General features: G+C 37.5%; 1 protein-coding gene across 21 annotated transcripts in view; it reads right to left on the reverse strand.

The window, feature by feature from the left end:
• Positions 1 to 15,155, reverse strand: part of TRIP12 (thyroid hormone receptor interactor 12) — a 147,522-nt gene that overhangs the window by 18,197 nt on the left and 114,170 nt on the right. For 14 of the 21 annotated variants that reach the window (XM_080670664.1, XM_080670656.1, XM_080670651.1 and 11 more), the window contains 7 exons: positions 13,484 to 13,635; positions 11,567 to 11,739; positions 11,119 to 11,192; positions 10,838 to 11,037; positions 10,090 to 10,217; positions 1,431 to 1,582; positions 634 to 776 (listed from right to left, as the gene is read on the reverse strand). In XM_080670664.1, coding sequence (XP_080526790.1) covers positions 634 to 776; positions 1,431 to 1,582; positions 10,090 to 10,217; positions 10,838 to 11,037; positions 11,119 to 11,192; positions 11,567 to 11,739; positions 13,484 to 13,635 — 1,022 coding nt within the window. The remainder of the gene's footprint in view (positions 1 to 633; positions 777 to 1,430; positions 1,583 to 10,089; positions 10,218 to 10,837; positions 11,038 to 11,118; positions 11,193 to 11,566; positions 11,740 to 13,483; positions 13,636 to 15,155) is intronic. The other 7 variants (XM_080670663.1, XM_080670662.1, XM_080670659.1 and 4 more) reach the window with 1 other exon arrangement.

A 15,155-nucleotide genomic window follows, 5' to 3' on the forward strand; every position in this document is an offset into this window, starting at 1 on the left:
TTTGGCATTTCTAAGTCACTCAAAGATGCAAAAGGCAGCTGCAGTAACAGAGGTTCTACTGCCTCCTGATGTATGCTTTTGATAGCTCTTGACACAGAGCTACCAGAGCACTTCCTGTGATGACCTGAATGTTCAGTATTTGTTTCTGCCCAATACAGGTTAGCCATGTGAGCATGTGGCTAGTGTGACTAAAAACATTAATTTCTAATTTTATTTAATTTTAATCTAGATGTAAATAGCCACATGTGGTTAGTGGCTACTATACCGACAATGCAGTTCTATAGTTTCTAAGAATACAGGTGTGGACCCAAGCAGGATCAGAGAATCACTCAATTCCACCTTTGGAATCCAATTTTATTGTGGCAGAGGATTTTAATCTCTTCAGTCAAATATCCTTGTGAACTTTCCTATTTCACATAGGCAGACATATACAATCAAGTAGACCTAGTACTAGTCCCAGCTTGCCTAGTCCATTTGGATGCTAAAGCTACACTAGTAAGCAAGCTGTGATCAAATATGACAATGTTACTAAACACATTAAAATAATTTACTAAATACTGTTTCTGTACAAAATATAAAGACCAACACAATGATAACACTCCCAAGGCCCTATTATAGAAGTGGTAGTCTTACCAGGTTTTTCCTAGTTCAGTAAGCCATGTTGGGATGTTTCCTGTCATGATTACTAAAGGATCTTGAAGCTGCCTGTTTGCTTTTGCTGTCAACTTACTGTTATTAAATTCACCAGTTGGAATAATCTCCTTGCACATTGCATTCTGCAAAATGTTTAAGAAAAAAGTCAATATGTAGTAAAACAGGACTATATTCACTATCTCTTCCTTTATCCCCAAATATGTATACAAAGTGCCCAGATTTCACTTGTTTCCAAAATACAATATACAGCTTCTCACTGTTGTTTCCTAACACAAATGGAGAATTTCTATAATGCATAGCTGAAACACCTCAACCCCCACATGCTATGAATACCGGCTCAATCACTGATGTGGGAATTAATGCTTTATGCAAGGCCAACTCCTTCATTCTTCCCTACACTATATAAATATCAAAGACTGCATTCAACTTTCACCCAACTCTTTACTTAATATACATCTTAACTTAGATAAATGAACTTTGGGTTAAATGTACATAAAGAATTTTAACTATAATAAATGTTCAATTTCATGCTGTAGCTTAATTTAATAAATTTACAAGTCTGCCAAGAGAACGAATCTAAAAACTAGGCCAGGAAATAAAAGGGGAGAAGTTCCCACTGATGAGTATATTGTACTTCACTGGGCCAGGATCCCTGCATTTAGCTGAGTCACTGTTTCTGTTTCTAGTACAATAGGAAATTCATAAAATCACTAGACAGAAACTATGAGATAACACGTAATGAATAACACATCATGGAAAACTTCAACAATACTCACATCATACAAGTAATACCAGTATCGACTGATGGCATGTAAAACTCTTAAAAGAAGAATCACATCTAATGATGGATCTTCAAAAGTTATATTTTCAGGTGGTGTAGGTATGAGGTAAACTTCTAAAGGATTTGATACTGATGGGCACACTCCATCTAGAGGGCAAAAGATCAAAGTTAAGTGTTACAGTTAGAAAGGTCAAGCCAATGGAGCCAGTGGCATCTTATCATGCCTAAAATAGTACTTGTAAGTTATTAATATTTAACACTTGGATCTCATTGGTGGAGCATTGATAGCTTGAACTTTTTTTTTAAATCTTATACATAAGTCATCCAGGTTTATGAAATTTACACTTTCCTTCCCATACCCAAATAATCATCATAAAGGAGAAAAACTAACTCGTTTGCATTTCTTTATACCAGAAATAATAACTAACAATAAAATAGCCAGAGAGGAGTAAAGACAAAATGTTTGAATTTAAAGTCACTGTTATAGACACTGCCTGTATATTTCAGATTTGGTTATTTAATCCAAGGCTTAGGACAGGGTAGACTTTGATAGATTCCAAGCAGGAGTTGTGATTCCTCTGTTCTTACATCTCACCAAGTAGCATGAAAATAAAAATAAGGGGGAGGAGAATAATGGCGGCGGAATAGACAGACGTGTTCCGAGCCTTGTCCCGGAGCAGAAAGAAAGAACAGCTGAGGGTCGCGCAAGGAGTGTTTGTTGGCTGGTTGGGAGACAGCTGAATTCCAGAAGGAGGTGGGGGACTGCTGAACGGGGTTCCCCTGACCTGGCAGCAAGAACTGCGGCTGGGTCCCCTCCCGGAGCTGCGGGCTTGGACGCGGAGTCTGCGCCATCTTGATCCGGAAAGTGGAGCTTATCTGAAGCCTGAGAATCCACAACTGCGGCACCCCAGGAACAGCTGCGAGCCCCAGAACAACGCTCCCCAACTGGCGCGAGCACACGGGTTCAGAGAAGCTCTACACTCCACCACGGAAAGGTCAGATTTCGCCTGGGATAAGGTGAGGTCTCTGGTCCCGGCGGGAGAGAGGAACGCGCGTTTTGCGGGAGCTGGAGGACCAGGGAAGTCTGTGCCTAGAAAAATCCGTGGCTGTAGGGGCTGGCGTGATCTGTGACTGTGGAAAGGGGTCCTCAGAGCTGCTAAGAGAAGGGCACTCTAAAAAGCAACCCATTTTGATCTGAAGTGCAGGGACACCCTAAGAATTTCAGGCAGTCCAGACTTACGCGCAGCCCGTGCGCTCCCTGGGTGCCTGGGCTCACTCGCAGTCCCGGAGTTCGCACACTTGGGCTTTTTCCTCTTCAAATCCTTGCTTCTGATTACTAAGCCCAATACATAGGATCACCCAGTTGGGGACACCCTGGGAGACTGCAGGGGAAGGTTGTTTTTCTGGAACCTGGGGATCGGAGCGGGGAGTGACCATCAGAGAGCCAGCTCTGAGGCAGACCACTCCCACAGGCCCGAGTGCCACAGGGAAAGAAGGCTCTAACACTCCCTAGAGAGGCCATAGATAGACCCGGAAGTCAATCCAGAAACACTGCCACCCAGGGGCTGAATCACAAATTGACTCTTGCGTAATCAAAAATAAAGGAATACGAGAAATTAAGACACACCGCCTGCTTAAAATCAGGACTGGCTTACAACACCGAAGAGCAGTGGATCGCAGAGAACTGCAATACTGTCTGGACTGAGAAACAGGCGTGCCAAACAGAAAAACAGAGAAAGTGAATGACCTTCACTACTCCACATTTTATTTTTACCTTTTATTTTTTTTATTTTTTTATTTTTTTTTAATTTTCATTTTTTGCATCTTTTAATCAAGAATCTTTTTTTTCTTTTTTCATCACTTGATTTTGCCTTTTTAATGATTACATTTTTATTTTCAATCCGTATTATTACTACTGCTATTTTATCTTTTTTTTTTTTTTTTTTTTTTTAAAGTGTCATTTTATTTTCTCTTCATTTTATTTTGGGATTAGGGTTCTACATTCTATTTTTTATCTTTCCTTTAGCATCGTTTTACTCTATCTCAACTCTACCTTTAGGCCATCACTCTCTTCCTAACCTCCCCCTTTTCAGTGTCCTGTTTGTCTTACCCTTTTACTGCTTTAGATTTTCCCTATTCTTTCTGTTTACCCCTTGTTAAAATTTCACCCTACTTACATATCTAATCTCCAATCCCCTGCTCCAAGTCCACATACACCTCTCCCTTCGCTGTCTGAGTTATCCATAAACTTGTCCTTATCTCTGTCCTTTTGTTGTTGTTTGCTTGAATGTAGATTATATCCAATTTTTATGCTTTTTTTGTGAGATTGTTTTGCTTATTCTTCTTTTGTTTATTCTTTTGTTTGTTTTGTGCTTCAGCTTAACCTTGCCTCACTCCATATTAGTTGGTGTTGTAGTTTGTACTAATCCCCAGGCACTTGTTGCTGGCATTTGCTGGGATTAGTGATTGTTCTATTGGAGTTTTATCCCCAATATATATATAGTCTGTTCCCCTTTCTCTCTTAGTCAATTTCTTGTCTCTTACTTTTTTTTTTCTCTTTACTTTCCCTTTTCCCAATTTCATTTTCACACTCCTTTTTTCTTTTTTTCTTTCTTTCTTTCTTTTTTCCTCTTCTTCTTTCTCTCCTATCACCTAATTTGCCTTTCTCTGGTGGTCACCTTTATTGGAGGTTATTAATATCGTGAATACATTCCTGTTCAGTGCCTTGTGAGTTGTACCTGGTAGTGCTGTATTTTGTGCCTTTAAATCAACCCAGGAGAGAGAGAACTACATAACCAGACACCCAGAGAAGAGAGACCATGGGGAGACAAAGAAGCAGCCCGCATATGAAAGAAAAGCAGGCATCACCAGAAAAGGAAGTAAACGAAATGGAGGCAAGCAACCTTCCAGAAAAAGAATTCAGAGAAATGGTCATAAGGTGGCTGAAAAGGATGGAAGACAAATTCGACAATATGAGCAAGAACCAAGAGGAAATGAAGAAGAACCAAGAAGAAATGAAAAATGACATCGCTGCTGTAAAGAACTCAATAGAAAGCATCAAGAGTAGACTAGAAGAAGCAGAGGACCGCATCAGTGAGCTAGAAGACAAGATGGAAAAAAATACCCAAGAAAAGCAACTTCTAGAAAAAAAAATTAAAAGGCAGGAGGAGAGTCTAAGGGAACTTTGGGACAACACGAAACAAAACAACATCCGCATAATAGGGGTTCCAGAAGGAAAGGAAGCTGAGCAAGGAATAGAAAACCTCTTTGAAGAAATAATGACAGAAAATTTCCCAGATATAGGGAAGAAAAAACCCACACAAATCCAAGAAGCTCACAGAGTCCCAAGCAAAATGAACCCCAAAAGACCGACGCCAAGGCACATTATAATTAAATTGGCAAACACCAACCACAAAGTAAGAATCTTAAAAGCAGCAAGAGAGAGACAGAAAGTTACATACAAAGGAACCCCCATCAGACTAGCAACTGATTTCTCAACAGAAACTCATCAGGCCAGAAGGGAATGGAATGAAATATACAAAGTCATGCAAAGGAAGGGGCTGAATCCAAGAATACTGTACCCAGCAAGGCTGTCAATCAAAATTGAAGGTGAAATCAGGAGCTTCACAGACAAAAAAGGACTAAGGGAATTTATTACCACCAAACCAGCAATGCAAGAAATGCTAAAGGGTCTACTGTAAAAAAAAAAAAAAAAGAAAGAAAGAAAGAAAGAAAGAAACAGGAAGCGAAGAAGTAACACAGGGGTAAAGAATAGGAATGGCGACAAATAAGTACCTATCAATAATAACTTTAAATGTAAATGGATTAAATGCCCCAATCAAAAGACATAGGGTAACAGATTGGATAAGAAAACACGACCCATATATCTGCTGTCTACAAGAAACCCACCTCAGAAAAAAAGACGCACACAGACTGAGGGTGAAGGGATGGAAAAAGGTTTTCCAGGCAAATGGAACTGAAAAAAAAGCTGGGGTAGCAATACTTATTTCTGACAAATTAGATCTCAAACTGAAGGACATAAGAGATAAAGAAGGCCATTTCATAATACTAAAGGGAGCAATCCAACAAGAAGAAATAACTCTGGTAAACATATATGCACCCAATACAGGAGCACCCAAATACATAAAAAAAACTCCTGGAGGATATCAAGGGAGACATTGACAGCAATACAATCATAGTAGGAGACTTTAATACCCCACTATCACCATTGGACAAATCCTCTAAACAAAACATCAGCAAAGAAACATCAATCCTAAATGACTCACTAGACCAGATGGAATTAATTGACATCTTCAGAACATTTCACCCCAAAGCCACAGAATATACATTCTTCTCAAGCGCACATGGGTCATTTTCAAAGATAGACCATATGTTGGGACATAGGCAAAGTCTCTTCAAATTCAAGAAGATAGAAATCATATCAAGCATCTTCTCAGACCACAGTGGCATAAAACTGGAAATCAACTACAATAAAAACAACCCAAAGAAATCAAACACATGGAGACTAAACAGCATGCTATTAAACCATGACTGGGTTACCAGAGAGATCAAAGAAGAAATAAAAAACATCATGACAACAAATGACAATGAAAACACTACAATCCAAAATCTATGGGACACAGCGAAAGCAGTCTTGAGAGGGAAGTTCATAGCTCTACAAGCCTACTGCAAAAAACAAGAAACAGGGGTAGAGTTAGAAAAAGAGCAACAAGAAAAGCCCAGTGTAAGCAGAAGGAAGGAAATAATAAAGATCAGAGCACAGATAAACGACATAGAGACCAAAGAAACAATACAAAAGATCAACAAAACCAAGAGCTGGTTCTTTGAAAGGATAAACAAGATTGATGAACCTCTAGCCAGGCTCACCAAGAAGCAAAGGGAGAGGACCCAAATAAACAAGATCAGAAATGAAAGAGGTGAAATAACAACAGATCCCGCCGAAATACAAAGGATTGTTAAAAAATACTACGAACAACTCTATTCCAACAAACTGGACAACCTGGAGGAAATGGACACATTCCTAGAAAAATATAACCTTCCAAAACTCAATCAGGAAGAATCTAAACAGCTCAACATGCCAGTAACTATGGAAGAAATTGAAGCAGTCATCAAAGAGCTTCCGGCAAACAAAAGCCCGGGGCCAGATGGCTTCACAGGAGAGTTCTACCAAACATTCAAGGAAGAACTAAAACCTATCCTCCTCAGACTATTCCAAAAAATTCAAGAGGAAGGAACACTTCCAAGCTCCTTCTATGAAGCCAGCATCACCCTAATACCAAAACCAGATAAAGACAACACAATGAAAGAGAATTACAGGCCAATATCCCTCATGAATGTAGATGCCAAAATCCTCAACAAAATTCTAGCAAATCGGATCCAGCAGTACATCAGAAAGATCATACACCATGACCAAGTAGGGTTTATCCCAGGAATGCAAGGATGGTTCAATATCCGCAAATCAATAAATGTGATACATCACATAAACAAATTGAGAGATAAAAATCACATAGTCATATCAATTGATGCAGAAAAAGCATTTGACAAAATCCAACACCCTTTCTTGATAAAAACTCTCAACAAGGTGGGAATAGAAGGATCATACCTCAACATCATAAAAGCTATATATGATAAACCCACAGCTAACATCATACTCAATGGGCAAAAACTAAAACCATTTCCCCTAAGAACAGGAACAAGACAGGGATGCCCACTCTCACCACTCCTGTTTGACATAGTACTGGAAGTATTAGCCACTGCAATTAGACAAGAAGAAGAAATAAAAGGCATCCAAATTGGAAAAGAAGAAGTAAAGCTGTCCTTATTTGCAGATGACATGATATTGTACATAAAAAACCCGAAAGACTCCATCAAAAAACTAACAGACTTAATAAATGAATTCGGCAATGTAGCAGGATACAAAATTAACACCAAGAAATCTATGGCATTTCTATACACCAACAATGAACTTACAGAAAGAGAGACTAAAAAAGCAATCCCATTTTCCATCGCACCAAAAAAATTAAGATACTTAGGAATAAACCTAACCAAGGAGGTAAAAGACCTATATGCGGAAAACTACAGGACACTGAAAAAAGAGATAGAGGAAGATGTAAACAGATGGAAGAACATACCATGTTCATGGATTGGTAGAATCAACATCATTAAAATGTCCATACTACCCAAAGCAATCTATAGATTCAATGCACTCCCCATTAAAATACCAACGGCGTATTTCACAGACCTAGAAAGAACTCTCCAAAAATTCATCTGGAATAAACAAAGACCCCGAATAGCCACAGCAATCCTGAGAAAGAAGAATAAAGTAGGAGGGATCTCAATACCAGATTTCAAGCTGTATTACAAAGCCACTGTCATCAAAACAGCCTGGTACTGGCACAAGAACAGACATATAGATCAATGGAACAGAATAGAGAATCCAGATATCGACCCAAACCAATATGCACACTTAATATTTGACAAAGGAGGCATGAGCATACAATGGAGTCAAGACAGTCTCTTTAATAAATGGTGTTGGGAAAATTGGACAGATACATGCAAAAAAATGAAACTAGATCACCAACTTACACCATACACAAAAATAAACTCAAAATGGGTACAGGACTTAAATATAAGACGGGAAACCATAAAAATACTAGAGGAATCCACAGGCAGCAAAATCTCAGACATTTGCCAAAAGAACTTTTTCAGTGATACTGCCCCTAGGGCAATGGAAGCCAAACAGAAAATAAACAAATGGGACTACATCAAAATAAAAAGCTTTTGCACAGCAAAAGAAACCATCAACAAAACAACAAGAAACCCCACTGTATGGGAGAACATATTTGCAAATGGTATCACTGATAAAGGTTTAATTTCCAACATCTACAGGCAGCTTATACAACTTAATAAAAGGAAGATAAATGATCCAATAAAAAAATGGGCAACGGACCTAAATAGAATCTTTTCGAAAGAAGACAGAAGGAAGGCCAAGAGACACATGAAAACATGCTCAAAGTCACTAATTATCCGAGAGATGCAAATCAAAACAACAATGCGATACCATCTCACACCTGTCAGAATGGCTATCATCAACAAATCAACAAACGACAAGTGTTGGCGAGGATGCGGAGAAAAAGGAACCCTCGTGCACTGCTGGTGGGAATGCAGACTGGTGCAGCCACTGTGGAGAACAGTATGGAGTTTCCTCAAAAAACTGAAAATGGAACTCCCATTTGACCCAGTAATCCCACTCCTAGGAATATATCCTAAGAAACCAGAAACACCAATCAGAAAGGATATATGCACCCCTATGTTCATAGCAGCACAATTTACAATAGCTAAGATTTGGAAACAGCCTAGGTGCCCATCAGCAGATGACTGGATCAGAAAACTATGGTACATCTACACAATGGAATACTATGCTGCCGTAAAAAAGAAGGAATTACTACCATTTGTAGGCACTTGGATGGAATTAGAGAACATTATGCTAAGTGAAATAAGCCAGTCAATGAAAGAAAAATACCACATGATCCCACTCATTTGGGGATAATGAAAAACATTATAAACTGATGAACAAAAAGATAGTTACAGAGGCAGTAAAGCATCAAACAAACTGTCAAATTACAGTGGTAAGGTTAGGGAGAGGTGGGGGAAATAAGAGATCAACTGAAGGACTTATATGCATGTATATAAGAGTAACCAACGGATGCAAAACATTGGGGGGTGAGGGCATGTATGGGAGTGGGGTGGGGGTGGGGGGCAATGGTAAGATATGTACACATATAATACCTTAATAAAAATTTGAAAAAAAAAAAAAATAAAAAAATAAAAATAAGTAAGTGAGGGATTGACACTGTTGCCATTTGCTTTAACCGAGCAAAAGAATTAAGAATCACAACACTATCATTGCATTAAAAAAGCCAATTTTTATCACCATAAACAAAGAAACAAACATTTAAAAACAAAGACCTCTTTACAAAGAACAAACTTGGCTTTATGGAAAAAAAAAAATTCCTACAATGCCCTTATTTATGTAAACCAGGAAAATTTCAACTGACACCAGTGTTTGGAAATCCCTGATAAAGGGAGTCCCCATAGAATGAGAATGTGGACAAATGCTAAAGCATTACTATCATATAAAAGAGAGGGGAAGGAAACCAGCAAAATTAAATAAGAGAATACTGTAAAGAAGAAGTCATTTGGGAGATGCTATTATATATACACTCTAATTGGCCATTATAATCCTGGCAAAATTTTTTATTCCTTCTACATTAGTGGATTATACTATCATAATGAATGCCAATAAAAATTAAAGGCCCATCTGCCAATGATCAGTCTCTTCTTTAAATTTGTTCTAGCCTTCATGCAAACATGAGTTCTTCATGGAAAGAATGTAAGAGTTTTTCCCAATTTTCTTACCAAATTTAATTTTGCAGATATTTACGTTTTCATGTTCTAGACTTTAAAGTCAAGGGTTCAATTAAAAGCTGTCAAATGTTGGCAGTAACTTCATTTTTTTCTAAGTTATACTCAAAGATTTGACTACTACTATATACAAATAAATCATTCCTTTAAAACCACGAAGACAGGAAGATACTGACCTATGGCAGTTTTCCCTTCGTATTGCAACTTACCATGCCATAACTCATCGTGCTTTTTTGCATTTCTAGGGGAAGTTTTTGTTGGAGCTGTTTGGGCTCTTCCTCTTTTACCACCAACACAATCTTTATTACTTTCTTCATCCTCTCTCACGGGTTTGTACCTAAAGTGATGGGTATAGTTAAACCAAAAGCAGATTTTAACACTGCAAATTATTCCACAAGGCCAAAGTGCAAGCCACAGATACTAGAGTTACCAGAGAACTCTGTGAGATCTATCTTCTCTCTCTCCCTACTTACAGATTCAGAAAATTACCAATGGCACTGCTTCCTAGAACACCAGCTCTGGAGTTCTGAGAAGAACAGCTCTCTTTAAATGTAAGTAGCAGACATTCACAAACAAGACAAAGTTGCATCCAAATGTTTCTCAAGATTCAGAGATGCCCCGATTCCTAATAGCTAAAAGAACATCATCTTACAAAAATATGTTTGTTTTACTGAAAGACTGGAAATAAATCTAGAAAAGTAGATATATAAACTATAATTATACCCAAGAATACATTTTGTATCTAATTGACTTAATGAGGAAGATAAAATATACACTCATGCACCCATATGCGCTCACACACAAGATATTTGAAGTGGCTGGCCTTTAATGATGGAATGTAGGATTTAGGGTCCCCTCTCCTTATGCAAGTCAGCCATTAGTATCAATTCCAAAACACACGAATAGTGTCAAAGTAGGTGAAAACAAACAAACATACAAAATCATTTTGAGATTTACCATATTGTATGAGTCTTCGTCCAAATACCAGCTCTTCCTAGAGGATTGCTCTCATCATCAGTGGATTCCCTTTCATCTTCAGCCTGTATACTGAACTGCCGTACTGCCTGATACACAGTCATGTTATACGGTAGCAAATGTTCTCCAATGTAAAATTGTAGCCTGTGTCTTACATTTCCTGAATTTAAGAACTGAGCAGCCTGAATGAAGCAAAACAAAATCTATTTAACCTATAGGCCCTGAACATTATACATGACAACATGGTGGGAATAGTACCTTACCAGAGATTCATCTATTTCCTCATCAGAGCCATCATCATCACTGTCTTCATCGTCTTCTCTTACTCTTCCATAACCTAAAAACCCAAGAAGGTTGTTAAACTCCTAGCAAATTTTACATGACAAAGAAAAGCCTGTATTTACCTTTAAGCTAATATAGTTTTAGAAAAACACTTTGATCTACAAAGCAGAAAGATCTAAGAAAAGTGTCAAACACGAAATGTCATTTCTACTATATTCCAACAAGAAAAATTAACTTATCACTGAAGTAAAGCAGTCAACCTCTACTATGTTAAAGACATTTCTACATACTATACATAAAATGACGGGAACACAAGTTCTTGATGCTAGGTTTTAATAGAAACAGCAGTAAGAAGGGAAATAATTTATAAACTCCTTAATTTTATCCCAAATGTACATATAAACACACAACATACATTATGAAGAGTACCTCTAACTACAAGGTATCTCTCAATCGCTTGTACCAAAGCCAGGGGGTCAATCTTGACAGGTCCACCCTTCCACTGCTTCACATTTGCACAGTCTGGATGTCTCTGTAACTGGCATTTTAACTGGTGTGTGTTGAAAAATTTTAAAGCCTGTGATCCTCTGTTAAGAGAAAAGCTCAAAATAATTTGTGAAAAAAAGTTATTCTATTATTTTCAAAATCAACAAAATTAATTCAAATAAAAGCAAGATAATACAAACTTTGCATTTTCTTAAGGCACAAAGTAAACACCAGCAATTCAAGTAATTTATTATAAAATGACAAATAAAATGATGTCCGCTATAAAATCACTTTTAAAACTCTACTGTTGCCCTAACTGGTTTGGCTCAGTGGATAGAGCGTCAGCCTGCAGACTGAAAGGTCCCAGGTTCGATTCTGGTCAAGGGCATGTACCTTGGTTGTGGGCACATCCCCAGTAGGAGGTGTGCAGGAGGCAGCTGATAGATGTTTCTCTCTCATTGATGTTTCTAACTCTCTATCCCTCTCCCTTTCTCTCCGTAAAAAAAAATTAATGAAATATATTAAAAAAAACTTTACTGTTGGCACACAAACTTATATTAGTTTCAGGTGTACAAAATTTGCTATATTATTTTGAATGAAGTGATTCAATAGCTACACCAGTCTAAATCTCATAAGGCTATTTAACTGCTCATTTCAGAAAAGGGCTGGCAGGAGAAAGATGACAGACAAGCTTAAAATATGGTTATCTACGAGGTACCATAAATCATGTAAATAGGGGTTACGGGAAAGAATATTCTAGTATATTGATATATACATATGTACATACGTATTTATATAAATTTGGTTAAAAATGAAAAGCTTCATGGTTTTCTCAGCATAGTGGAAAATGTCCCCTTATTTTACAAAATACTCCCAATATAGCATAATGATCAAAACTGAGTATCAGCCCTAGCCGGTTTGGCTTAGTGGATGGAGCGTCGGTCTGTGGACTAAAGGGTCCCAGGTTCGATTCTGGTCAGGGGCACGTGCCTGGGTTGCGGGTTCAATCCCCAGTGGGGGTTGTACGGGAGGCAGCTGATCAATGATTCTCTCTCATCATTGATGTTTCTATTTCTCTCCCTCTCCCTTCCTCTCTGAAATCAATAAAAATAAATAAAATAAAAACCTTAATATTACACTCTACATTAAATTTCAAAGTAGGAAAAAAAACCTAGGCCACATTGATTAATTTATCTACTCAAGATGCATAGTTTTAATTCAATCAAAATTTGGAATGTTTTAAAAACACACCAGATTGTGTATTTTAAGGATTAAAAAAACTAACTTCTTATTTACCAGGTTTCTAGTTACAATATTCTAGGAAGCTTATAACTTCATATAAAACAAAAAAGTTAACTCCTACAATAAATTCTTTCTACAGCATCTCATTGAGTCCTATAAAACTACTGTGTTATTGAAAAAACAAGTTTTATTTAAAACAGCAAAACTTCAAAATAAACACTTACTTGTTAAAACCCATCACAATACAAAGTTATAAGCACTTACCAGCACGTATAAAAATCACACTACTGCACAGAAACGTAAATGTTATATTTTCCATATCCACAAAATTCTTGATTAAAAGCATTATAAAGTATGTCAATTTACAGAAAACAGATTGCAAATTGCCAATAGTGACTGGGTTATATGTTTTTAAACCATTTTGTTTAAGAAACAGTGTGATTTTAAGGATAAACAGTATTTTATTCACTTTTTTAAGACTATTTAATTTCTTCAGTAATGATAGCTAAATGTTCTTTAAGCAGATGAAGATGTTACCAGACCTCTTGCCACTTTACCTCAACAAGATTAATTAAACACAGTCAAAGGAAAAGGGCACACTCAGGCAATGATCCTTACCTGCCTCCTGTCCCATTCCCACTGGGAAAGTCATGCACTTTGACTGGAAACTGTTCCATCTGGCTGAGGCAGTTGTTCATCTTGTGTACTAATGCCAACAAAGGTGCATTACCGACTGGTTCTACTCTTCCAATGGGCTCTTCTCCAGGAAGCTAAAGTTACAAATAAACCAATAGGTTAAACAAGTCCTCTTGAACAGGGAACACTCCTCAACAAGAAACTTTAATAGGCAGTTTTACAAAAGGAAACCATTCATCTATTTTCTTTTATTGTTTCATTTGTTGGCAAAATCTGACACAGACATAGTTTTTAGTAGAAGTATTCATGCTTTGCCACAAAAATATTTACTGTATCTGGAGTGATATTTAGAATCTACTGGGGACATCAACTAATATATGGTTCATGTATTATATTGTAGAACTCTTGAAACCCAGAGAGCCCCAAGGAATTTCAGAAAGATGACACCTGTATAAAATATTAAGTATGGGAGAAAAGCACACCCAATATTGCTACACATCTTATGACTCTCTAATAAATAACTGTGCTTCAGGTAGCCCCACAAGTTAAAATAATACAAGCAATGCTCAAATCCCCACAAACTGGAAAGGCATAGGGTAAAGGAGTTTCGCTCACACACAGGAGAGCTATCCTTGGCCGTACTACACAGATGAGCCAGAGAAACTTCCCTAGAAATGCCTTGTCTTAAACAGTAGTGTAAAATCAAGTTTCCAAGAATAGTTATTCTCTAGCTCTCAGCTACTGAGGGTAAAGAAAGGGGAGCTACTCTGAATTCTGGCCTTATAATCCACATTGTAAATATGACTAAGCATTTTTGAATGGAATTTTTTAATACAGATGGTCCCCAATCTAAGACACTTTGACTCACAATTTTTCAACTTTACAATGGTGCAAGATTGACAAGAATTCAGTAGAAACCGTACTTTGAATTTTGATCTTTTTCCAGGGTAGTGACATGTGGTATGATACGCTCTCATGATGCTGGCCAGTCATAGTGAGCTGCGGCTGCAGTCAGGCGCATGATCACGAGGATCAATAACTGATCCTCTACAATATACTGTGTTGCCAGTGTTTTGGGGATATTGCGTTCTAAGCATGGTTAAGGTAGGCGAGGCTGATGTCGTTCGGCAGGGGTGAAACTATGATGTATTAAATAAATTTTGACTTAAGATATTTGCAGTTTACAATGGGTTAATTGGAATGTGATCCCATCCTAAGTCAAGAAGCATCTGCTATGTTTTACATACAAAGTGGAAATATATATGTCTACCTTATGGTTATAGCTACACTATGTCTACTGTAGCTAGCTAGATCATCTATCTCAAACTCCAATAAGTTTGGAAACAAATATTGAGAATAAAATGCATTCACAGAGGAGAGACTACAGTTAATGGGTTGTCCTGCAGAAAATCAAAGACTCAAGATACACTGACCATGGAAACTTTGGCACTGGCTTCATTAAACCATCATTGTTGTTTTACTGCTTACTTCATATATAAAAGACCAAGGAATCCAACTGTGTACTAGCAAACTAGGAACTTTACCTGAATATCTTGACCAAAATCTACTGGAAATTACTAATGGGATGAAAAAATACATAAGTGAACAGTGATTCTTCTAATAAGATTCACACAAACATTATTAGATAACTTAC

The sequence above is a fragment of the Plecotus auritus genome (assembly GCF_963455305.1).
Source record: "Plecotus auritus genome assembly, chromosome: 5".
In the NCBI taxonomy this organism is placed as follows: domain Eukaryota; kingdom Metazoa; phylum Chordata; class Mammalia; order Chiroptera; family Vespertilionidae; genus Plecotus; species Plecotus auritus.